At 36.8% G+C, this 27588-nt stretch overlaps 1 protein-coding gene across 1 annotated transcript; it reads right to left on the bottom strand.

Annotated features, from left to right (window-relative positions):
• Nucleotides 1-509: 509 nt before the first annotated feature.
• LOC132205331 (uncharacterized) lies at nt 510-27588 on the bottom strand. The gene is made up of 3 exons (XM_059634313.1): nt 27282-27588; nt 7790-8207; nt 510-2042 (listed from the first exon to the last, which is right to left on the bottom strand). The coding sequence occupies exons 2-3, from the start codon at nt 8123-8125 to the stop codon at nt 1107-1109; spliced, it is 1272 nt and encodes a 423-aa protein (XP_059490296.1). The 5' UTR covers nt 8126-8207; nt 27282-27588; the 3' UTR covers nt 510-1106.

The following is a 27588-nucleotide window of genomic DNA, read 5'->3' as shown; positions in this document are numbered from 1 at the left end:
GCCTGCCCACCAAGCTGGCCGGCCAATCCACCGAATATCCGAAAGGGTGTATCTTTGATATTATAGAATTTTACGACGTTTCCCCCCCATGCAGAATGTTGTGCCGTTTCGTGAAAACCCTTTTCAAAACTCGAGACATTTATTTTGTCCATCTCTCTTGGGCCAGAAGAAAAATCGATCGTTTTTACAACCTTGCTCAAAATTTTCATGGTAGATACAAAGCTTATCAAATTTGGTCGAGTATTTTAACTTATTTTTCAGTCAAACGCGAACCTGTCAAAAACGTGGAGGGTTCCTTTTTATTACGAGAAAAGGCAGAGTCCATTTGAGAGTAGGAAAAGAAGTGTGGGGATTTGTACAGAAGATATAATACAAGGTTGCAAAAAATGTTTTTAATAAATTTCATATCTTACAATTCTGTAAATGGATTTTATTGTTGATCAAATTTCATTTAAGTTACTTTTCACATTATTTACAATAGGTTTGAGTAAAGTGAGAAGTAAAATTAAATCATTCAAAAAAAAAAGATCAGTTTTATGTATTGTCTTAAAAAAAGAAAACTGTGGAGAAGAAGTGATAGAAAAATTATTTTTACAACAAAAATAAAAAAGGTACGTGGTTTGCAACCTTGGCAAAATTTGATACTTTCCAAAATCTGGTTCTTAATGTACATAAACAGGGAGAATATAAATAACGAAAATTGGTTACCAGTTAGATCTAAAATTTTCAGGCAAAAAAAAAATCAAATTTCTAGCTGGGATTCCAGCCTTATATAAATCGCAGACTATATATTTCCAATTTAGGAAGTATATTTTATATACAAAACATTTTTTTGGAAATAAGTTGAACATAAATATTGCCGTGAAATATATAATTATGAGTAATTTTGATTTGTCAACCTCTCCTTCACCTTGGACACTAAAAGGATCCGCCTTCTCTCATCGTTTTATCAATTTCATCTAATTTATACGGTGGTTCTTGGTAAAGTTGCAAACGTGCTGCCTTGAACGTATATTCTGATTATTTTAAATAGTCAACTGAATCTGCCGCGAGTTAAGCTCGTCATCACGCTATAAGGCTATGGTGCCGTACCTACGCCACAATAGTCAGATCTGCGTCTGGCGCGACGTACTAGTGTCTTTGTTATTGTTATCGAAACTGCTCGATTTGCAGTCGAGAGAAATGAGGGCGCAATGGCTGCCCGTGTCCGAGTTGTTGCCGTCCAGCTCGCCGCAACGCAGCAAGTGATTTGGCAATCGCGAGAACTGGGACGGCGAGCAGAGCATCTGCGCCTGCAGCGATGTCGGGGGCGACGAGCCGAAAAAACTTTCGGGCTGCGACTGCTGTTGCTGGACCGGCGGCGGCGGCGGCTGTTGCCGCACGGACGTCGGCTGCGGCGACGGCACGTGGGCGTGGTTCAGGTGGTTCATGTGCACAGGGGAGGGGGGAAGGTTGGTCGGCAGGGCTTGGTAGTGGTTGGCCAGGGTCAGGTCTGCCCCTGAGTTGGCGAACGCCTCCCTCTCCTGCTGCATCAGTTTGATCTTCTGCAGCATCTCCCTGATTTCGTAGTGCAGAATGCCCAAGAAGGTGAGTTTGACGAAGGCCACCACGCAGTAGCCGATGACCAACAACATGTCGGAATTCGACCTGAGCCACCTGACCAGGTGCTGCTCGCAACCCAGGGAGAAGACTTCGCAGCGTTGCCTGCTCTGAAGGATGATGGTCTCGTTGGCCAGCGACCCTGAGGTGGTGGTCTCGAGAACCATCACGGGTCGGCAGCAGCTCTGTGGCACCAGGATGCTCTCGTCACCCTCGTTACTCCACCCCCACCAACCCTGCAGGTTGTGCGGAACGATGATTGTGGTGTTGTTGCCTCCCTCGCCAGGACTCTGCGGCGTCAGGGGGAGAAAGTCGCGAGGTCCTGCCACGCCGCAGCACTTGGCGCTCCGCTGCAGAGTGTCCCACACGTCTGTGAAGTCTGCGTTGGACGAGTACTCGTCTGCGATGCGAGCCTGCAGCGTCGGTTTGATTTCGGCGCAGATCTGCAACAAGCGGAATGAAAGAGAGATTTAGATCTGGGCCTTTGTTTGCGCTGCTGGGTTTCGTGGCATGCATCAAGGCGACAGCGCCATTTGCTCTGATCGCAAACTCAAAAGCTCAAAGCATAGCTGCACAGAGGGTGCCTTTAGGGGATTTGGTGATAATCAGGCATGGGCGTGTGGCGACGAGGGGCCCAATTCGATTTAAACTAGGCCAGCCAGATTGCTGTGTCTATCATCAGGAACAACATGCTTCAGAAATTTGGAAATGACATACTAAAAAATTCAATTTTAATATATAAATGAATTAAGCTGCTTTATTAAATTATAATTCAATTTCCTATAATTAAAGCATGAGCACGAAATTACATTTGGGAAAACTTAATTTCAATGTAATTTATAATTTACAAAAGCAAAATGTACTGTATTTCAAAATTTATTTAAAAAAAAACTGGACATATTTGAATTGCTCTTTATTCCTTATTGTTAGATGGAAATTGTTTACGGTTTTTTTTTATTTTTGCATTATTTTTATACCAAAACCTAATAAAAACATAAATTTAATTGGAAAAACAGTTAAATCACAAAACACTGGCCAAAATATTAATTTAATTCAACATTTTAATCACTTATTGTGGAGATTTTTTCATCTTTGCTCCCTGATGTCTCACTTCCCTTTATATGAAAATAAATCTCCTTCTGCAGATAATTCCACCCCAACATCGCTCATGCCGATGACACGTTGATTGTGCAAACACTGAAAAATTGCACGCTCGTCATCGCAATTTATTACCTCTGAGAAAGCAACTGGGCGCGCGTGTTGGAGGCCAGTGTCATTTCCGACTTGAACTTATATCTCGGAAAATCGATGGCATCTTGTGCCCTATCTCGGCCGGCTCTGGCAGACACCGCTCCTGTTTCTCTTTTCCGCTTTCCGCGAGGCAATTTTTCAACAAAAGTTGCCGGCTGACAACCATCCCGTATGTGACTAAATCAAGATAGGCCGGCTTTGGTGCGCGGCGTGCCTTTGAACGACCGCACTCTCTTTCCAACTCCCTCAGCTGCGTCTTTAATTGAGAACACGGTCGGGCCATGACTGGACCGAATGAAAACTGTCAAGACTGGTGCTGCGGCAACAATGGCAGCAGCAAATAAATCCAGAGTTGCCGCAGCAAACACTTAAGCTCATTACGGCAAAACCGCACGCGCCCTCGCTAGCCGGCCGGCCTGTGTTAAATCTCCTACTGGTTATGCTGTCCGCTCAACATTTGAACTCGCCGCGTTGCATAAGCAGCGAGCGGCAGGCGTTGTCTAATTAAACGGGCACTGAGCGAGCTTTGTTGTTTAATCAGCTCGGAATGCACATGCCGTATAATTCACGCTCATGCTCTTTCATCCGCACAAAAGGCATTGGAATAATTAAAGCTTAAAAGTCGTGACTTGGAAAATTAATTAGCAAGCTGACCTTTTCCGTTTTTGTCAAAAGCTGAATTACTCAGAGACAATAAATATGACTGAGGGAAGCTTTTTCATTTAAAATACGCCAGCGTCGTTCTTTATAAGCTTTTTTAAATTACCTTCTTTTCAAAAAATGCTAAACGCAAAAATTGCAAATTTAAAAAACTATTTTCAATTTAAATTAGAATAATGATCATGTAAAAAAATGAAAACTTTATAAAAATACAACTTTTAAATTTTTATCAGAATCTTTGGGTTAGAATTCATCTTTTTTTTTCATACCAAAAATAACGGAATTGTTTACTTTTAAAATTTACTGCGGGTGCCATAATCCTTAATCCACAAGCATAAGAGTAAGAGCAATGAAAACTTTGAAAATTAATAAGCCCATCAATTGTGTCAAACACATTTTGCTGGGAAAATGTTATTTTTTCTAATAAAATGTTATATAAAAGGAGTAATTTCAATTCTCTTAGAGTTTCATATCAAATTTTAAGTGTTTTATGTTAATGAACAATTTTATTTTTGTATATGGAGTCAATTTTTAAGTTTTAGTCAAAGTACATTTGTCTCAAAATTCATCAAATATAAAATTTTGCCATTTATTTTTATTTTTATGCGGAAATTTCTGCTCCAGAAAAGCTCTAGCGAAAGAAATAAAAAAAATTCTCTCAGTTTTATCCGTTCTTATGAAAACAAAAAATAGAGAAGCGCACATTTTGTATACAAAAAAAGTCGGAGAATATTCATTTTTAAAGCACTTAGAGAGCAAGTTGTCGATTCGTCGCTTGCCGTGGACGCAGTTTCATTAAAAACCACTCAGCAAGATGAGAGCTCTTTTGCAAACACGGCGAGGGGTTGCTTTCTTTGCCATTGCTATGCTTGCTGACTGCACGATTGCAAAAAGAGAGAGACGCTTTTACACATATTATAGGCCTTGACACACGCGCGAGCACCAAGTTAACCCCTCGGTTGTTGCAATGATTTGCACGGCCGAGAGATACAATTTGTTCTCACCTTGTCCGCATCAAATTTCCGACGCCAGATTGGCATGTGAATAATTCATCAGGCTGTTTGCCTAGAGGTCGGTCGGCGGATCTAATTTCTGCTGGGAATTCGTTCTTCTCTCGCCGAGAATCTTAAAGCCAGTCACTCATGGCTGCAATGTAAATAAAAATTCCATTTGCAGTGACGCGCGCTGCTCTCTGGCCTGCCCGGGATAAAGTTAGCAAGAGACGCAACAAGACACCCGGCTGGAAATGTTCCGGGCCAATTTCGCAGCCGCGCTATCAAATTTTCCGCCAGAAAGAGAGATTAAACTTTTTAAACAAAACCAGGCGAAACTTGAAGAAAAATATAACTAACGTGCGCGGCTCCCAGAGCAGGCAGTCCAATTTCGCGCTAATTTATGCTTGCGTGCCCACTCTTTCCTTGTATACGCTCCCGTGGATCCGCTGCAATTATCATTCTATAATTACGACAGAAGTCGGCCTTTTCCCTGCGAGGCAGATAAAAAGTTTAAAAGTTGGAACTGCTGAAAGAAGGGTCTGCTTTTTGTTTCCTTTTGAAGTCAAAGCTGTTCATTTTAAACAATACACGCACATTATAAATGCTTTCATTGACCCTTTTTTTATAGAAACTTATTTTTTTGTTTGGTAATTAAGATTAATTCTAAGAACAAATACGATAGTTCAAGGGATAATTATATCATTTAAAAAAAAAACCTCCTAACAATTAGAATAAGTAAAGTGTTAGTAAATTTAAAATTTCATAATCAATTCCTATTTAAATCATGATCCAGTATGGTTTACATTTAAAAATACAAACCTTACAATAATGTATGCATAAATTTGATAAAAAATTTATTTGTAAAATACTGTACAATTTTGTTATATTTTTAATATAAGAGGGAAATAAAATTTTTAAAATATTATTATTTAAATTTTTAATTATTTTGTTTTTTGTAGAACAAAATCAGCTACAGCCACAGCCTACAATAATTTTAACAACTATAATTATTATTTACTTTTTTATTGATTTCATAACCTGGTACTTTGTCGTCAGCTGATTATAAATCTCAGGATTATTCACTCGATCAACCCGTAGGTTAAAAAACTTGATTGATTAGTTCATTAATTTAAAGCAAAATTAAATAATCTCAGCCTCTTTTTCTGGAAAGTATCAGGAAAAAACGATCAAGTTTGAAACTTCCGTACAAGGCATGCTCCTTTGTTGCAAAATTTTTCAAGCTTTTACCATTATTTCTCATTTTTTTTCTACTTTCGTCCTTTTTATTTCGTAAGATAAAAGAGATGAAAAAATCTCTAGAACGTTTGGCCTAATTAACGGATTGCCAACGGGATTGACGGATTGCTGATTTAATGGTCGTTTAAAAGGGGGCCGAGCGAGCGCACAATGAAGCGTGCGGCGGCCAGAGTCCATTGTCTCCCTCGTTCGTTTGTTCCAAATTAATGCCCGCCCGACGAGGAGGTCTCTATATTTAGTGCCCGAGTCAGATAGAGCGGCCCCGAGCAAGTTTTTGCTCTAGACCTCAATTGGGATTCTGCAGCCATACTCGAAATGTCACAGAGTATAAACTTTGGAGGTCAACTTGATGTTGTCAAGTTTGACGTCACGTGGTGGAACGTACGTGTTCTCGAGCAATTCCGTGATTGTCGCCGTCTTTTACTTCACTTGACGTTTTTAATTACAAAGTGCAGCTTTTCCAGCTTTCTGCATCGTAGAACTGCAGAACCCATATATTTCCTACACATAATTCTGTATGTGAAAAACGTTTCATCGATTTTGTTTTCGCTAAAAAATCATCACTGATTATTTTATTCGCCGATGGAAATTATGCCCAAGGCCTAAAAAAATAGTTAAAAATGCCAAGTTTTGTATTCTTTTTTCATTAATTAACGTTAAATTAGCACCAAATTTTAATTCATCGTCACCGAAAGATTTTAAGTTAATAAAAATCTGAAAATTTTGGAATTTTGAAAAATATTTTTCGCCAGTCATAATGATCAGAGAATTTAAAAGTTGAGCAGACAGACGTGTGAAAGAGATGAAAGACGCATAAAACGCGGCTGTTGTTTTCTTTCGCGCGTTCTCATCGGCGCAGAAAATTGAGATTTGACTGCGCCTTTGAGGAGATACACAAAAGCTGTATACGAATAGCTGAATGTTTACTCGTTAAAATTGAATGCATGCAGCTTTGGATTTCGTGTTTTCGTGGCTGTTTGTTCAAAACAAGCACAAACAAGCCGCCGAACGTGTGTATGCTGCTGAAAGGCTGCAAAAGTGTGCTAAACGTTCTTCCAATTTATAAATATTCACAAGTCAAACGCACGCGCTTCCCAGCGAGCAACTCTGAAAGGACCGACCCGACATCAAAGCATTTCACGTGTACGTACCCTGCCTGCTCTCAATGGCAGGCGCCGTGTGTTCGCGTATTTTAAGTTTGTTTTTCTTCAACAGGTAAAACAAAAACACGAAAGAAAAACCCTTTCGGCCCCTCTTTGTTGAGCTCCGACCAAAGTCCATTGGCGGAGCAAAGTAAATACTGCAAAAACTGCTAAAATTTGCGGTTTCAAAGGTCTTTTTTCTAGCAAAAAAAAAAAGAGCAAAAATACGGAGAGAGAAAACACACGTGAGAGGTAATTTTTTCCGCTAATTGACTTTTTTCACATAAAAAAACAGGAATTTCAGTTATTCAATAATTAATCAATCCAATGATCTCGCAAATTCAAATTTTGCCCTCTTTGGCTAGCAACTCAAATTTTTCTTCCAAGCCTGTGTATCAAAAATAATTTTTTTTTTTTTTATTTCTTAATTATTTATAATGATTTTGCTAGAAAGTTGTTTGTTTTAAAAATATCAGTAAAATATAGAGGGAAAAGTATTGTTGTTTCGCCCTTTTCCCCAATTTTCTACTCGTTTTGAAATATATAGAAATGGCGCTATGTATATAATTTACACTTTTTTTCTTTTTTAATAATTTAATTTTAAAATGGGCTGTGCTACATGAAGGAATAATCATTTTTATGTTCTCCTTTGAAAAGGCTTAAATGTTATTTTTAAAATTTTGTTTCAAAAAATATTTCCAATTTTCCATCTCCTACCTCCCAGCACTAGTTTAGCAAAAAAAAGTTTGGGCTGTAAATTTTTCAATGAAAAGTTTCCCAAAAGTGATTATTTTTTACGTCTGAAAACATTCCAGAAAAGCGTATTCAACTTTTTGAATATTAATCTTACGGGACAGCAACAAATTTAAAAATATGTTTTTTTACCTGGTCAAACCTGAGGATCCAGCTGAGGCCGATGAGGACGTCGCCGCAGAGGAGGAGGAAAAGCAGGAGCCAGTAGAGCTCGAGGAGGCGCTCGTTCAGTCTGAGGGCGCCGATGCAGCCGAGCACCTGGACGGCGCCGCCCTGCGCGATCAGCGCCAGGTAGGCGTAGAGGAAAGTGGGTTGGTAGAGGAAACGCACGGCGGGGATGAGCGCGCGTCGCGGGTCCGCGAGCGTGCGTCCGGCGACGCACGCGAAGCCCACGACGCTCGCCAGCAGCGCCACGTTGCACGCGTAGATCCAAAGGCGGTAGTAGCGCATAGCCCTCTTCAAGAGCATCTCGCATATCACAGGCGGCTCCACTTTGTGCAGCGACTCGCGCGGCTCACCTCGCGACCACCAGACAAATGTTCCACTCCATCTGCAACAACCAACGACACACATCGATTAGAGACCGGCTCGGCCACATGATGCCCCAAACACACAAAACGGGATGTTGCGCAAAGGCCGCGGCGTACAATGCGGACACTCATTTTTCCCTTAGATTGAACAAATATTTTATATAATATATTTTTTATGTAGTTGAAAAAAGACCAACTTAAAAATTTTTCACGTTTAATAAATATTTTAAAATTTATAAAGATTTTTTTAAACAATTCTTAAATATAAATTATTCAAAATTATTTATTGTAAAAATATTTATTTCAAACAAATATTTATAGATTTATTGAAATAGTCTTGATAATTTTGTTTTTAACTCCATGATTGTCATCTACAGTTAAATTTTCTTTCTTTGATTATTTTTAAAGCTCTGAACGTGGATGGAAATTCAGATTAGTAAATCAACATAACATTTTCCTTCTAGATTTTTAATGCTAGAGTTCAAGTTTGTTAATTATCATCTCTGCATAGATTCTAAATATTTTTCAAATATCGTAAGATTCATTGAAAATTGATGGCAATTCATAAATATTAAGAATTCCAATCCATTAGCTAAATTTTCAAAAATTGTTCACCATGGGACAATTACAAATTAAACCATAAAATAGAGTAATAATTTGATAACTATTAAATTTGTATTTAATTAAATTGATTAAAATTCATATTTTATCATCAACTTCTTGATAAGGACAATTAAAAATTATTCCATAAATCATCATTTTGTAGCTTAATGGTTTTTTCTGTTTCAATATTTCATGGAAAGGGTTTTTAAGTAAAAAAAATTGGGATTATTTCTTTAATTGATGTGAAGATTTATAATTAATTTATAGCCCTTTAAATATTTCGCTCTAGAAAACCTAATTTGTTTTAATGAGAAATTTGAAAAATCTAATTTTATAAACACCGTGAAAATTTCAATAATCTTTAAATTAATTTTTTTATCACTGGTTGTTTTTAACTTCGGTTGGGGCCCAAAAAGGTTGTTTAAGCAAATATGCTTTTTCTGTGCAAAAGCTGAGAACTTTTCATGGAAAGGCGGCGATAAATCGTGATGACCTTTGACCGTCGCACCCACACACTCGCCGCCAAATTTGTTTTGTCCCCTCAACTGTGGCGTGTTCGCACCCCCGTAAAATAACTCTCAGCCGTCCGCAATAAAGCCCGAGCATGCGAATTTATGTTTCTCCAGCGTTTTGCGGTTCTTGTGTGTGTGTGAAAATGTTGGATGCGCCAGCCGAAGCAAGTCACTTTATTTTGCAAGTCATGAAGTGGCTGTTCCCAAGATCAATTTTCACGTGCCGCTGCTGCGAGAAGATCACGAACGCGTCGGATGTGTGCGGTGGAGACGAGGGTGGTTGGGTGGGTTGGCTTTTTTTTGCGACGGAGCGATGTGCGGAATTTACTTTTGTGCGCGCACTAGTGTGTGGGAGTTAATAAATTTCGAGAGCAAGGTGCTCTCCGCCTCTTTTCGATTCAAAGCGACTTTGAAACTCTGCACTTGCTTTGACTCTTCGTCTCAACTTTTCTAATTAAATTACGACTAGATAATATAATTTACAATGGCGCCCATTGTATTCGTGCATCCTTCTGTCGCCATTATTTATTGACACAATGAGACACTCGCCGGCCACACATTGTTTTCCCGACCGCTCTTTACACTGCAGCTCTCGCCCTGTCGTTCAAAATTACCAGCACTAGTCGTCGGCTCAAGTGAGAGCTGCGCTCGCTATGTCTGAGCTAAATTAACCGCTATTTTGAAATGAATTCAAACCTAACAGTTTGACTTATACATGGGTCTGCCAAAAGCATGCTTTTGCGAGAAGCAGAAATGGAAATTATTTTATCAAAAACTTCACTTTGACCAGAGCTAATTTTTATTTGTTTACTTTCCAGAAAATTAATTAATCAATTTTGTTTTATGGGCATTGCCCGTTTATTTAATTTCACTTTCTTTTCAAGATAAAAAAAAGACATCTAGAGATAATAAAAAATAATAATCTTAAATAAATTTAAGGTATTTTTTCTGTCAAAAAGCGATAAAAAAATGTTCTTCTTGTAACTTTAAATGCTGGTGGCTAACCAAGTTGTTTTAATGATATAGTTTTAGACATATTTTATTTAATATTTCATTTAATACTGCCAAAAAAATTTACAATATAATTTGTTTCAAGACAAATATTTTAAGTAATGGTTGGTTTTAATTATTTGAATTCTATTTTAGTCAATTTTAGCTTTAGATTTTGAGCTTATAATTGTATGATTAATCCTCATGTTATGTAATTGAAAGAGGGGCAAAACAAATGCGTCTATTGGCTAAAACATTTTAGTCTAAATTAAATTTACATACTTTTGATCGTAATTCACTTTACAGGAATAAAGATATTTGGTATAAATGTTTACGATTCCAATGATAAACAGTTTTTGCAGCATATACTCCAGAGAAAATTCGACAAATGAAAAATAAAAGGCGTCTTAAAGTTGCCTTTGCAATGTTAAGGAGGCAATCGTGTAAATTGGTCAGTTGGTTTACCCTTTTAGGAGGAGCAGTTGAATATAAATTTCGCGAAAATCGATGCGGTTGCGCAAGGAAAGAGATGTTTCTTTAGAGTAAAGTGTGTTTGTTTTCTCCTTCTCTCAGTCCGCTCATTTCGCAGCCACGCCGCTCGTATAGTAATTGGAGCGATAAATTCGAGCGGGGGGCACTTCATTTCCAACACACACACAGACTATACGTATTCGTCTTGTGCAGCTCTTCCGAGAGGATCTCTCTATATATATAAACGGCGGTCGAAATTATAAGGAAATATTCTCCGCGGTTATAAGCCGCTTGGAATGGGGTGCTGGGAAATCGAGTGGAAATAACACATGTAGAGAGCGAATTAGAGCAAAAAAACGGAGAGAGACGTTTTTATTTGGTATAATCACGATAATAGCATTGGCAGCAGAGCTGGATGGATCCCTCTCTCGCGAGTGGCTTGCCATGGGGATAAAGAAAAGAACAGAAAAATTATCGTGGATTTGCGTCACACACCGCTTTTTGTGCTTTACGGCCCCTGCAGTGCACGTCGGTCGGACCCCTGGATCCGTGTGTGGAAAATCCTGAAATGCTTTTTTTTCTTCGGCTCTTTTCCTGCGTCGCCCTAGATTGCAGCTCTTGAGCTTAAACGACGCGAACATCGCGGCGCCAAACTGCCGTTAAATTTCACACAAACTGGGCTAAATGTTTAGTCTTTGTTTCACGCGCTGATTTGCATACGTCCTTGAGCTCGCAGAGAGGAAACTGTCCAACGCACTGCGTAGAAAATGCTAATATTGCAAACGGAAGCAGAGGCGCATCAAATTGAATTGTTTCGCAAGTTGAAACGGTCGTTGAGATAAACGATCCTCCCTAATCTGTATTTGAAAAAGAAACGATGGAGGAGTTTTCAAATTAAATTCTTGTTCAAGACTGAAAAGTTTGGTTATGCTTCAATCATGTGAAATCAAAATCAATTTTGCACGTTAATTAGATTATGATTAACGCTTATATTTTTTTAACCCTTTCTATTTGATAAATTAAAATTTATTTAAAAAAAAAGAAAATAAAAATTAAATTAAAATTTTCCATTAACGTATCAATTGCTTTCCAACTTTTTTTTTTTAAACCATGGAATTTTTCTTTTCTCAACCAAACGAAGTAAATAAAAAGTTTTGTTCTCTTGAAGTCGGAGGGCGGAAGTGATAAATTCCTGGCAAGCAGCAGACAAATACACATTTCAACGCCTCAACAGAGAGTTGTCACAATAGGCATGAAATATCGTTTTATATAAATCATTTTCGCAACAATGCCGTTTGAAATTCGCACGAGAGAACAAAGATCTTATCTTTAAAGCGGCAGAGGCGCGACGGAGCGGAGCTGCTCGGTGCGTGTGTGCGTCACGCAGAGAAGCAATTTGCCTAAATCGATTCCAAATTGGCGCTCTGGAAGGAGCAATAAACAAGTTGTAAAATTACCCTTTTTTACTCTCGCGTTAGTCCCGGCGCGTTCAGACACAGATAATAGTTTTTCGGTGAATATAAAAACGCGGCCGCCTCTTCATGGACGCGCGTCATTACACAAGTGTGCGGAAAAAAAGCAGTAATGAGGAAAAAAGAGCTGCAATGAAATGTAAAACTTTTATACGTCTTCCTTTTCTCCTCGACTCGAATAACGTTTGCGCGCAAACAGGGGCACGGCTAGAAAGAGACGCGCAATTTGTAAATCTAGGCTTTCATTACCCTGCCATGCTAGCTGGGTCAAGATTTATCACCGTCTTCAAGGCTCGTTTCTTTAATTCGTCACTCACTAAACTGCCCTTTCAGCCCAAACTTTGACTAATTTCTCACCCTAATTGCACGCTTTTATGTCTCTCCAGCCTCCATCCACTGGTCTGAGCAAAAACGACATGACGCTGGAACGCTTTTAACTGCACTGCACATTGTGGCGAGGATTTAAATTATGCTGGTCTCGTCAGGAAAATTATTCTTAATGAGGGCATGAAGAGTTAAAAGAACATAAATAGCGCCAAACGGTGACAAGATTTTATTTTGTTCAAAGAGTGAATTAAATTTTAAATTACGTGCAATTTGCATGGTAAAATTATTACATTATTAGTACCTAATCCATTTTAATTTTCAAATAATTTATTAATTGCAATACGATTTAACTAATAACAGTAGTCAATCAAAAAGCAATCTCAGTCTTTCTGACACAATGAAGAGAAGTGTTCTCTGAACAATATTTTTTTATAAAATAAAATCAATATTAATAATATTAAAATTATTAATATCTTTTAATATTGAAACTAATAGTTAATAGTGTTAAAAATTTAAGCAATTTTAATATTATAAATAATTTAAATATAAATAATTATTTTCATTAACACGTTTTAAAAATAAAAGTACGCACATTTTTTAATTTAATTTAATTATTTAAATGTACAGATAAAGTTGTTTTCTAACCTATTATCTTTCGCATGTTGAAATGTGATAAAACATAAAATTAAAATTTAATGACTGGTTAAATACTTTTAAAAGTCCTTTACTTTTGTTAGAATAATGAAACTTTTTTTTGTTTGGAGCAAACGCAATGCTTTGTGAGAAAATTTAAGGACATTAATGTTGCATACTGCATAGTTTTATTTTTTTCATTGATCATGATTTAGAAAATGTCTCCTGTTCTATTATATTTTAAAAGACAATATTCTGATATTATTAATATCTTATTTATAAGACTGCTTGTATACTAATGAATTATTTTTACATAACAAACTGTTTAAAACATTTTGTTAAAGGAACCTATCCTAAATGTTCATGCTTTAACTGTTTTGTAATTGTTAACCAGCTTTGCACCTTTTTCACTTGAAACCCAATTACGAAAAGCCACCTACACAACACGATCTTCCAGTTTCCAATTAAGGCGCAAATTGTATCCATCGCAAAACTGATACAACACGCGCGCGCGCGCAAGAGAAATAACCGCTCATAAATTAGGCAGAATAACGCCCGGTTATAAAAGTTAATGACGCAAAAGCGGCGGAAAGGAAAACACAATTGGCGAAACGGCTCAAGTGCGAGTCGGGTTTTAAAAGGCAATAGAAATGCGAAAAGCGTTCGCGTCCCTCGGCAGGTAACAAGCGCGAGCGAGCAACACCAGTAGAAATTCGGTATAAATAGAGCTATTTCCAGCGCGGCGCAACTGCGTCAACGCTTTTGTAGAAAAAGCTAGCGGCGCGCGCGCGTGTGGTCAGTAGAAAATCGTGCGTGTTTATTTCTCCTGGCCAACCATTTCAATATGTGCATCGAATAATTATGGAGAGATGATTTTATTTCAGCTGTCAAACGCAGAGAGATGAGTGCGATCGACCTGGAAAGAGAAACAGACGCTCCATTTGCATAAAACCGATATTTGGCCTGCGTGTTTTTTTTCGCCCTCGCTCGCATCTGCTGCTGTGACGCGCCGCAGCTCCAATTCGAAAACAGAGCTTTAATGGGTATTGCTAAGCCGGCGGCTTTTGTAGACCTGCCGAACTCTGGCCTCGACTGGGGGGATTATTATCGATGCATTTTGTAATTAGAGCTTGATTGAAACTGCTGTTGCGGCTGATTTTGCGTTTGTTGGTTGCTGCGGCTCACTGGGCCGAGGATTACGTGCCCAAAAGGGGTGGAGATTTGCACACCGCGTACTTCTTGGAATATGCCCCAGCATTTGTGTTTACCGCATCAAATTGTGAAATTAGGGCGATCCAAAAGCCTAACCCAGCCTGTGTTTTTGTTACAGTCGGTAGAAAAATAAAGAACGATAAAAATTTTATGGCGGTTATTTTTAGAAATTAACTAACTCTGCTCAAATAAACGGCGATTTATTTGCTTAAATATTAACATCCGATTGTAGAGATTCACTTGATCACTTCTGTTCAGACTTTTGAGGTAGCTAAAAGTAAATTTACAAATCGATATTGCGTCTTATGGGGAGTTTTTCTCCTAAAATCTGCCTGATTAAAATAACATAATGAAAAGTTTATCTCCAAAATACAACTTATTTAATTAGGAATTGGAAGCGAATATTGATGATAATATTATGCCTCATATAAGGTAAAATTTAACTAGGTAAAATTGTTAATAAAAGGTGCTTGAACCGTATTAGGCATTTCCATCTTACTAATTACGAATTTAGAGTTAATGTAGACTGTAATAAAAATTAAAATCTTTATATTAAATCAATAAAACAGTAGGAGATTTTAAGAACAATATTAAACAGTTATTTTATTTTTTCATTTTCGATTTTCTTCCATCAAAATAAATTAATGTGCAGCCATCATGAAATGAGAAACTGAAATGGTATTTGATCCAAACAAGGCGATCAAGTTATACCAAACGTCCTTGAATCTAACGCAACGTACCACCAAGCATTGAGGGTATAAGCTATATAAATTTAATACCGAGCATTAGTGTTGTGTTCAGAGAGCAAATCTGCTGCCGAGATTCATTGTCGTTTCGGTCTAACAACGTTGTGCTGTAAGGACAAATTATTGCTTTTCCGGCTGAATAGAGAGTGTGCACTGAGCGAGGTATGATTATGTATCTCTGCGGGATTAATCTGGAAACAAACTAGGGATTGCTGATTATAGTTTAATTACTTCAACTGCTTTTTCATCAATTGTTTTTTATTAGTAGAGCTGCCAAGCAACTTCATTGCTATTTTAGTATTAATTTTTTTATTAAATTTACTCTAATTTATCATCAATATTACTTTTATTTCTTTACATTGAATAAATAAATTATTAATAATCTTTTAAACAAACATTGATTTAAAAAAATTAAAATAATTTTTACGGATTAAAAAATAATTTATAAATATATTCATTATAATGAGTTTCAAATATACTTCAAAATAATTTTACTTAAAGCTTGTTTTCAATTTTTTTTTAATTAGTTCAAAAACAGTCACGAAATAACTTTTTATTAATGATCTCAATTCCAGAGTAAAATGAGCACAATTTCAACTGGTTTTATGTTAAAATTATATTAAATTATTAAAATTTATTATTGAAAAAGAATCATTCACCTCAAAATCAATCAAATCACCTTTTTTAAATCTCAATCTGATTTCATTCAAATTATCTTCTTTAATAAAATTATCATAAATGACAAAAACAATAACTAAAAAAGTTTTACATTTCAAATTAAAAATACAAAATGCTGAATCGAGAAAAAATTAATTGCATGCGCGTTTGTGATTACTCGATTGGCCGGGTGCGCGTCGGCGAGACTAATTTTGAAGGGCCCCGAGCAACGTCAATTTCAAGTTTCCTGCTCCAGGCGAATCAATTTCGACGCGCAGCTCCCATCCTCCATTTATTCCACGCATTTGCAACGCGCCCGCCACTACCAGTTAATACAATCCAACTCCCGGTCTCAATCGAGTTTTTGCTAACAACGTTGAAGCCTCGGGGACTAGAGAGACAATTATATATCCTGGGCGCACAATTATTCTCTCCACTGCGGATGATTTTATCAAAACATACATACAAATGTATTATTTGCTTACTACGCACAATTTCCAGGACAGACTTTGAGGCGCTGGCCCGCAAAATGTAATTGGCGCCGAATGTGTTAAATGAAAACAATGCATTGTTGAGACGGAGCCAGGCTGCCACTTCCAATTCGGTCTGTCTGACTGGAGGAAGACGTACTGCAGAGAGAGCGGTCGGTGCACATACAAGTTTATTTACTTTTGGCGGTCGAACCACACAATTGTTGAGACCGACAGACTTGTGAGATTCGCTTCCATTCGATTTCGGCGGAGAAAGGAAAGCCAGCAAAAAATTGCATTGGCACTCGCTCGTGTGAACTTCTATGTACAGGATATTGAGGAAATTTTCTATTTATTCCAAAACATGGCCGTTTGTTTTTTTTCTTCATCGGCGGAAATCGTTTGAGAAAGAGGACCGGATTTGTTTGCTTTTTGTGATTTGACGCGCTTAACTTTTTCCAAACTTTCAAGAGTGGTGTCCTGTTCTGTTAGAAACTTGTTCCTCTGGAGAATTGTGAAAAAAATTAACTTTCAGAGAGGTGACAATCCAAATCTTTCGCACGCAATTTTAAACTTCAAAAAGCGACGTAAAATAGAAGCGCCAAGTTGCATAATATACGTGTAGAATTTTCTTTCTCCTCAATTTAAATAATTTGTTTTACTTTACCTTAATTTCTGAATATAATCTGTAACTAAAAATGCAAATCTTTCCATAAAAAAGATAATATTTATCTCCTTTTTCTATTCGGGAATATCTTTATTCAAATGCAATATAAACTTGTTTTCACGTAGAACCAAAATAGAAACAATAATTATACAGTTCCGAGAAAAAAGGCTTGTGGGTTAATGATCAAAAATCTAAAACAATTAAAACCTCTTCAGAAAGTAATTATTGCGGAAACCGCCGACAATTACATATTCTTAACCTTTACCACTCCCATTCCGATCGTCTCAGCACCTTGAGAGATTCGGAGATGATTAATGGCTCTCGGCCGCATTCGCAATCCGCGATTTTCCCCTTGAGAGAGCGCGCGCGAGCGAAGAAATGTGTGTTTGCCGGAATGACCCAATTCCCCGGCAGCTCCTGTGCTATTTCGCAGCCGATAAATGTTGATCTTTGACCTTTTTGTTCCACCGCCGCGTGTGACACTGGGTCAACAACTTGATTAATTTATCAGCAGTTCCCTTTTCTCGGAGGAAACTCGAGCCTGCTTTGCATGCGATAATTCTCAAGTGGAGTAATTTTTCATCGCGGCATGGATCAAATTCCTCATTAATTAGGAAAGGTCGGGCTACGAAATCCTAATCTCTGGCAGCTTAGAGTTGAAGTGTCGCGCATTAATTATTTGCCTTGGCGAAAAATCATTAAGCCGCACGTCTCTGCTCTCTTCTGGCGAATAAAAGGGCTGCCGGGAAACAATGAATAATTCAGCAGCGCCACCGCAGCATCATGTATATACACCCCTATATCTACGTGGTGTGTTTTTGCATCGGGTATCGAATTTCCATGGCGCGCACACGTTTCTAATTGGAGCATCATCGCAAATAATGCCAATTTGCAGCCGCCATTTCCACTTTCCTTTCTTTCTTTTTTTTCTCTCTGACAGGAGCCGCCGGCGGTTCGCCTCTCTCTTTCTCTATCTTTGCAGCTCGCTCGTGTGTTGTTATTATTGTTGTTCTCCACTATCGCACACACCCTTTCGGCGCTTTATTATACGGGATGATCCTGCTTTTATTCTGCAGATCCTCCGTCATCCCCGATGACACGATGCGGAAGAACATTTAGGACAATGGGCCCCTTCACTTTTATTGCTTCAAAGTGTGCAAATTTTGTGCAGTTTTATTACGAGATACGCCGAGTGTAACAAAGTGACAGCCGCGCATGACTGATAAATTTAACAGCCTCGGGCATTTGCATAATCAGCTCGCAACCATTAATTAGCATGCCAAACAAATTACCATTGATGCCTCCCGCCTTTGCCGGTGGCATGTGCAATCGAATCAAACTCAATAGCATTTCATTCAATTTTCACCTATACAAAATTTAAATTATTGATCCATTTTTTACCTCATTTCTTATTTGATTAAAATAAAATTAAACTATTAGTTTTCAAATTTAAATGTATAAGGAACGGAGAGATTGAAATTACGCTCGGGCAGAAATAAAATTTAGTTGCAAATTGTGTTTGCAAATTTAAAACAAGTTTGTTGGAAATTTGTGTATTTTCAGTACTAACTCCAGGAAACTAATTTGAAAGAATAATAATTTTCTTTCCAGTTTTCGGAGAATATTTTATGCAAATAAATATTCAACGTCCTAATTTATTCTAGTGTATAAAAATTTATACGCCGGATATTGATATTTTCCAATGCGTCTTTAAATTTAAACATATTCTTTCGTCTGCTGGCCCACTTTCGAGCGATTGATCATTACACAAAAAGGCCATTAACCTGATTGTCGACCAAAAAGACATTTATAGTAAATCAAGGCACAACAGATCCATATCGGTGCCGATTCTTTTTTTACTTTGTCCGAGTGCTATCCTGATGATGACATAAAAGTATAGTCTCCAGCTGTAGGGTTTCGTGCTGAAACAACCTCGCCACCCGCGTTGAGACAAAAATTAGATTGCATAAATAAATGATTGTGTTGCGGTTTATTTGGTCAAAGACCGCCGGACGTTGTTATGCAAATTCAGCGAACCAAGCCGGTTGCATAACTTATCAGCTTTCAAACTGCACCTCAGCTTTCAGCTTTGCCCTGTGTGCGTATATCAAAGGTGCATGAGACAACTTTGCGCCACTCTTGATTATACGCCGGTGGTCGAGGCCGACAAGTTTTGTGACCCGCAAAGGGTCAAACGGCGCAAGTAGTTTATACATTTGCGGAAATAAAGCCGCCAGAGCAATAAGTGCCCCTCGTCTTTATTGTGAGCTTTTCATTAATGTTCGATGAAAGGAAGCACTCTCTGGTTGTTTGCTAGGGAGCTGAAGTATAAAGATCGCTCAGAAGTAACGTGTATGATCGAGTGCTTGGCAAAAAGAGTGGTCGTTTTTCTCCAGAGCTGGCAAAGACATGAATCGAACGTTATTGAGGAAAAATAATGAACGAGTCTCTCTGAAAGAATGAAAGTAGGAAAATATCAACCATTGTAAAAAACGCTCGGGGGTTTAGCTAGAAAAAGATTTTATGATTATAGCATTTGATTATAAATAAACGATTTATGTACAATTTTCATTGATATTAAAAGGTACTACATAATTATTACGGTAAAAACTATAATTATATAAAATAGATTGAATGTTCAAAATTTTTAATCATGGCTGAAGGATGCTTTTGAAAGGGTAACGTGACGACCCATCGAATCGATATCCAAACCAAAATTATTGCAGCACGCAACCCTAGCAAAAATATCGACGCTACTGCTTAATGGAATCATAAAGGGATTTTTCCTCCTCAGACCGTTTGGCGAAAAAGCTTTTAGCAATGAGGAAAATGCCCGTATTTTATTCCATCAACATCTCCTTGAGTTTTACGCAAATAGCTTCGCCGTATTGAAAATAATTTATTTAAAGTTTGCCATCCGTCGCTGACATTTTACCTTTTAACGTGAGTTCAGAAAAGCATTCAACATTCACTTCCAAGAAATTAATACTCTGTTTTACTGTTTTTAGCTAAATTTGAGCAAAATTCAAAAATGGAGAACTCGGATTATCCAAGAATAACAGAAATGATTTTAAAAAGCCATAGATTTCAAACTGGAGCTCTAACAAAAATTTACAAATTAAGCAGTGGATATGATGCAATCACAATCAACTATTGATAAAATTCATATTTATTTTCTCGAGCCTCTTGAGACCAATATTTTCATCTAGCATCATTGAATTTAAATTTAAAAAATTTGCATTAAATCAACTACCTAAAAAGCAAATTATTTAACTTGGCTTATTATATTTTTCATATTAAAATCGAATATTTTTTTTTAATTATTTTACCTACAAATCAAAGTTTTTCCCTATCATATTCAAGTCAATTTTTAAATAAAGATTTAATTATGTAGCAACTTGAAATTTTTATGGAGAGTAAACTTTTAATATATTCAACTTAACTTTAAAATGTCACACTTGCTATCAATTATAACTAATAACCATGCTTGAAGGAGACTAAAACTTCAGAGTGTTTTTTTTTCCGGCGATTAAATTATGGCCCTTTCGGCTCTTGTCACCAAAAACCGCACGCGCCGTAAACCGTTTAATGGCGTAAAATGGGTAAAAATCCTCTTGTGCCCTCACTATTTTCGTGCGCCATTAAACAAGAGCGACTGTGGCCGAAAATAAGGCGATAAAAAGGGACTCTTCTTTGGCCGTCTCATTTCGCGCTTGCTTTACTGCCCGGCCAGAGCAAATACCTGAGTAGACCGTGTACGTACATACGGTGTACATAAGAAGCCGTAAAAGGGTGCGAGAGTAATAAAGAGATATTTTTCGACGCCGCCGCCGCCGCCGCGAGGAGTTAGCAGTATTAGGGTATTAAACGTGATTTATAAAACAACAGCGCGCCGCAGTCAGCGCCTCGGGGAGTAAATCACTGTCGCGTTTCTCTATGTATATAAAAGTACATACAGCACGTAGCACCAATTCAGCCCCAACCGACCTGAACGCCAACACGCCAAGTGGATCGGGCCTCCAAGGACGTTGCGAAAAAACTCACATACCCCATTCATCTACAATAGCAAAAATTCTAATCCTCCACGTACATTGTTGGGGCAGTGTTATAATGTTTAATGTTGATTAACTGCACGCGAAACGTGCACAGGGTCATGATAAGTCAGGTATTAACTGCTGTTGTCCGTATATTATTTTGTTTATATTTTTGTGTGTTAGATTTGAAACGTAAATTTGTGTCAAATGCACGCTGATAATAAAAATTTATGAGAATTTAAGTGCTGAGATTATTATAAATGCCTTATATGCTATGGTGTGAGCAAAATAACAATAAAAATAGAACAAAATATTAAAAGAGGATTTAAAATTATAAGTACTGCATTATTTTCATAACTTTATTTCATAAAATTAAAGGACCTAAGGATTTTCAGAGCAATTTCTTGAGTTGAATTCTGATCGTTCCTTTCATAAAGATTTTTTTGATAATTGCATTTGTTAAAAAATCCCTTTCCAAGTTTGAAGAACTTGGAGCTCATTAACTTTTGTGCTAAAATAATTTTTTGCCTTCAATTTTTTAATCAATGTTCTATGAAAGTAGTGAAATTTATGTTTAGTGTGAACTCTAGTGTTGAAAGAAACTTGGTCTTAAAGGATACAAATAATTAATGCACATTTAGTATTGCATAACCCACCACCTTTTTCTATTTATAATTCAAATTAGTTCTTTCCGAATTGATTTAATTTCAATCCAATGAAACATTTAATTTGGTTGAAAGGAATTTCCGTTTACAATCAAAGTTCTCTAAACGTTCAAACTCCAAAGAATATTTTAAATGAATTTTTTTTCAGTAGCATTTTTCTTTCATCTTTCATTTCTAATAAAACTTATATAAATCCCATCTTTGGCAAATAGTAGAGCTGTGAAGAATTTTGCAAAAAAAGAATTAGTATTACCAATCGGCTCTTATATAATATGACAAATCTTGCACATCCTCCAAGTTCCGTCCTCATTATTTGCAGCCTTGAAGTATAAAACTTTCCCCCGAGATAAATTCTTGGCAATATGTCTGCTCTGAAAGACTGGAGTAAAAAAGTGTATTATCCCGACCAGCAGCCGCCTTTTGTTTTATAGATATGGCCGGAAATTTCAATCTGGCCCTTTCTTTTGCCCAGTGGACTCTCTCATCAGCGTCGGGGTCCGAGCCGCGATTGTGCCAGGAAATGAGAAGTAAATTTTTTACGCCCAAGAAGCCCGGGGCTTTTTTCGTTTTTCACTTCCCCTGCATACCGTGTACATACGTACTTGCTGCACATTAGTCTGTCCCGCCCATTTTTATTTATTATTATTGTCGTGGCTGGTTGCCTTAATGTCAGTCCAAGAGCGCACGAGCGTGCATTCATCAATAATAGAGTATCAACAGCGGCGGCAAATATATACATGCAGCACAAAAACACAAGAAGTTTCTTTGCCGAGCACACGGTTCAAGGTTTATTCTCGGGCGCGCTTTAAATTTTCAACACCCGTCCTCCGAGTTGGTGCCACTCACCCCCGGCTTGCAAGTCTCAGATGGTGCGGTTCGCAATTGCAGCTGCGTGTGTTTCGCGCCCCGTGTGCCTCTAATTAAATTAAACTTGCACGAAGGGAACGCAGATTTGAAAGTTAATTTTTCATGCGCAGCCCGCTGCTCCTTTGTGAGCCTGTTTTGGAAAAATTCAACCGGCCTTTTCTACAGCTAAAATTTTATTTATAATTTAGTATAGATCTATATTACCTACAATCTAAATGAAGCAAAAACTTATATGTAATTTAAAATTATATGTTTAAATAAAAAACATTATTTAGCAAAAAAATATTACTAAAAATGCAACTTTTTTTATAATATCATTTAAAATTTTATTAAACAACATTAAAAAGTATTTTTAATTTTTTTATTATTTTATTTTTAATGTAAATAACTAAAAATTTAATTGTTTAAGAAGGTAGCAATTAATATTGATTTGCCAAATATCATAATTTTTACATATAAAAAACTTGACCAACAATACATTTGAAAAGGATAACAACTTCAATTAATTTTGGTCTTTTGGTAGTGGTAAATATTGTTTTATCAAATTAAATTATCCTTAACAGAAAAGAAGAATAGCAAAAAAAAAAAAAATCATATGAAATGGGTTACTCTACACCGCTCTACACGAGTCAAATCCCTCGATATCTATTCAACAATCAAGAAGTTGTGATTTACTTCTTATAAATAAGAAATTTATATATTTACATTTTGTAGTTGTGCTTTAATAAGTATGTATGTTGAATACTCATTGAGTGTATAAACTTATATTTATATATAAACTTATATTATAAACTTCAATTTGAAACAAATATCTTAAAGTTTCTGGATCTAGCTATTGATGATTTAGAAACGATGTTACACAAAATTAAGTTTTTCAATAAAAAAAGAGAAACAAATTATCCTATACTTCATTTTTTTTTTACCAATTCTTAAAATATCTTATGTTCAATATAAAAATTTGAAATCAGAAAATCGGGTTCATTGTTTTTGTTTTCAATTGTTGTTCTTAAATTTTAAATTTTTGATAATTACCACCAACTTCTATGCACAGAAAATAAACGTTCAAATTGGCAAGAAACTTGTTAACGCGATTATTAAAACTTATTGTCGGCACGCTCTATTAATCCATGGAAAGGTTTTGCACGGAAACTCTTTCATGTACTCACGGTAATTTGTAAATTACTAGCTCGCTTTAGAACACATACATGCTGTGTGTATACCACATTAAAACTCTTATCTTAATTAAATCGCTATTAAAGTTGCTGCCGGGTTGAATTAATAAAAAAGTGCCGTGTCTTTCTCTCTCTCTCTCTCTCTCTCTGCCCGGGATGGGAACTTGTTATTTTTCCGCATAAAAGTCTCAACTTTGCACACAGACTCGTTCTGCGAGACTAATTGCGCTCTTTGTTAATGAAGACCCTTCCTTTATGTAAAATCTTTGAAATGCTCACACAGCAGAGAGAGAGCCCGTCCCGCAAAACGCGCGGCCTCTTTCATTATACCGCAACCCTTGAGAACTTTTTTTTCGCAATTCAGAAACAACTTTCTAATTATTTCCATTTTTTATACGAGCTCTCTAGCACCCTCGACCGTGTTTCATTTTCTGCGGATTTATTGCGGCATTGGCGGGTTGAAGGGTCATTTTTATTGATCTGCATATATAAAAAAAAATCTAGCTCTGCCAGCTCTGGTATGAAAAGAGCAGAATTGTACATTGAATTTTTTTCAGCTGACCGAAGCAGACGGAACGTTTTTTCGACCTTACTTGAGCCTCTCTTTTTTAATATTAATAGCAAACGAGGCAAGTTTTAATAAAAATGCAAAAGATGGCCAACTTTTTTTCCTCCCTTTTTCTCCTCTCACAGCCATTGTAAAATTTTTAAACTGCTCTCTGCATGCACCGCCGGCTCGCAATACTCTCTCTCTCTCTTCTTTAATCTGCCTCCATTGGCATGAATATTAAAACCCTCTAGTGAGAGCTAGCGACACACATTTTTGCGTCGGCACAAACACACAATGCTTTCTGCGCTGTGAAACCCCTTTGGCGAGAGAGAGCGAAATCAGAAAGCAGCCTGTTTTGTTTATTCAGCGCGTCATTGTGTTTTCAAAGACTGCAGCAACAAAAAGCCTAAAATATTGCAGCAGCGCCCGACTCTACACACACACATTACGCAAGCGTCTCTTCTCTCCTAGGGGGAGCAGACGAAATGTATGGACCGAATAAAAAAAGTTGGGGGCCATGCGAGGATATAATCCTTAATTGAATTTATTAGCATTCAATCTTCGGGATTCCAATTGGATTAAAACAAAAAGGATTAGTTTAATTTAAAAAACACAACAAGCCTTTAGAAAATGAAATAATTAATTTGTTTAAATTAATAATAAGATTCAACAGTGAAATAGACTTGATAATTGATTATAATATCAATAAAAGAATGTTCAATTGATAAAATTTAGAACCCTCTGTGGTATGTTATGATAACTCTTTAGGAATTTTTGCAAGATCTTTACCTCCCCAAAATTTATTTATATCTAATTTGCAATATTTGCAACAACTTTAGATATATAAACAAAACCTAAAAAATACAGCTTAAACAAATTTTTTTAATATATAAATACTAAAATTTAATAAAAGTTTATGTCAATATATTATATATACTTAAAAAATATTTAGTTATTTATCTTTTTGTTCAAATTTTTGATGCTACAAAAAAATATTTGTTAAATTTGTTATATACTTTGTAAGAAATTATTATGTTACAAGGAATTTAAAACATTTTTAAACTTTAAAACCGTAATTTAGTGGGAATGAAGCTCTTTGATAAATTTCTCTGTGTTGGCAAGGTTGTAAGTTTTAATATCTATGATCGCAATAAAGCAAAAATTTTCTCGGACTTGCATAAAGCCCTTTTTGTGTAAAAAGTGAGCCCCGCGCTCTACTCTGATCAGCCAATTACGTGTGCTTAATCCAATTTGCGCTTTGTGTGTGCTTTGCTTTTCTTTCACTTTGATGCCTCCGCTCTTTCTAGTCCCTTTTTGCACTTTCAAAGCCGGATAGCGAGGTCCTGGGGTCAGGAAAAACAACAACTGACACCCTTTGTAGCCGTGCGCGCTATTAATAGGGTTGAAAAATGCCCGGCCTTTCTCATTATAATCAGCTGTTCGCAAAGGCAGCGTGGCTCGGATTTCCACAGCTGTCTGCAAATCCCGTCAAGCAGGAAAATTGCGTTTTCCGGCGGGGAAAGGACGATCGTTACATCCATCAAGGTTGCTGAACTAGATGCAAAAATTGACTTTGTAATCTCACCGGGCAAGGAAACTCTGTGTATTATTGTGTGGGCAATGCACTCGTCCGAGCCGCACATTCCCCGGCTATCTGCGCATGAATAATTAATGCAAATCCATAAAATCCAAAGACCAGAGTTCACGGCGCGAATCTATATTTGCTCTTTTTTCAGCCTCGCTACTGCCTCCGTTTCACATCAAAAGAAAGAGTCTCGTGTGTCTTTCTCCTTTTCGTTGCAAACACAAAGATCTTTTATAAAGGGCGATCTGGTACTCAACTCGAGATAAACTGCTGAACACACATTTTGCACGATTGCATTGTTTTCGGGACACTGTCAAAAAGGGTCTGTCCTCTCAAAGTGAAGAGTGGGCGTCTTTGAGTAAAATTTACATAGGGAAAATTTGGTTAAAATTGCAATTTGGGTTCAAATTTTGAAAACAGTGTCTTGCCTTTTCTTCTATTTTTAATAAATTCCCATATCATAAATGGGATTTTTCATTTGAGTGCATTTAATATTTTTTTGGTACATTAATTTGAAGAATATTGCATTAAAAATTATTGTTCTTCATGACTTAAATCAGTCCAGAGAAGAGAGGCAAATAACAACATAAAAAATTCATAAATTTGTAGCAAATGAACTGGGAATTTCCAAGAAATTTTTCCACTGACATTTCAATTTTTGAAAACTAGTTCCATCAAATTTTATAAGACCAAAATCCAAATTTTGGAATGGGACTAAAAGACCATAACAGTAAATTGATTTTGGCAATTCCATCCAGCCTAGCTGATTATTACGCTTAAAAGAAAACATGACTGAAATTTTCATAGCTTTCTTTGTTCTGCTAGAATAATTTGCACAATGTTTTTTACACATTTTTTAAATCATTCCTAACATTTAAAGTATGACAAAAAATTGTACACCTCAATTTTGTTAAATTTGATATGTCTTAAATTTTGTTCAGGTTTTTATGCATTTAATGAATCAAATGTACAAATGTAATCAGTATTCTATGCCCTTTTTCAGTGGAATTAATTACTTATAATAAAGTGATTTAGTGATGAGTGAAGCGTTTTTAAATTACATTTCAACAAAATTCCGGTTGTTATTTTTGAAATGTAGAAGCACGAAAAATTAATATATAATGTAACAATACAAAAGTATTACTTAATTATTGCAAGAAAGCTATAAATATTTATATTTATTTATTAAAATAAATAAAAAATAAGTAATTTTTTAAATTAAAATATTTCAAAATTAATAATTTTTTGAAGTTAATTATAAACTATTGTAATTTTATAAAGCTATAATAAATATAAAGCTAATAATTTTATAATTAAAAGTTTCTTTTAATTAAAACATTTGTGTGTTTTAAATCACTTTCAAATTCGAGATGATATAAAAAATTTGAGCATTGGTGTATTTTGTGACGTTTCCAGGGCTACGCAGTATATTCCCATATCCCCGAGCCAAGATCGACTCACCTGTTCGCCTACGTGGTGAGAGAGCGTTGGGGAGGACACCGGTGCGCGAGAGCACAAATCAAATCACACTGGCGAAAAAGCACGCAACGCCGGCTGATCTCTCTGTCTGTCTGACTGGACCGAGAATTCACAACGAGAGTAATTTTTGTTTGGCGGCACAGCAGCGACTGACACGTCGTCGCACCACTACCTGGCCGACCAGAAGAGAAGTCATGTCGCGCGCACGGGCCACGCAAGAGGGCGGGGGTGGTCTACGTCATGGTCACTCTCGGCGCCGAAGAATCGCAGCAGTGCTCGGCCAGCGGCG

The sequence above is a fragment of the Neocloeon triangulifer genome, unplaced genomic scaffold (genome assembly GCF_031216515.1).
Source record: "Neocloeon triangulifer isolate White Clay Creek 2 clone unplaced genomic scaffold, ASM3121651v1 ptg000002l, whole genome shotgun sequence".
Taxonomy (NCBI): domain Eukaryota; kingdom Metazoa; phylum Arthropoda; class Insecta; order Ephemeroptera; family Baetidae; genus Neocloeon; species Neocloeon triangulifer.
This window is presented reverse-complemented; position numbering and strand designations above follow the sequence as displayed.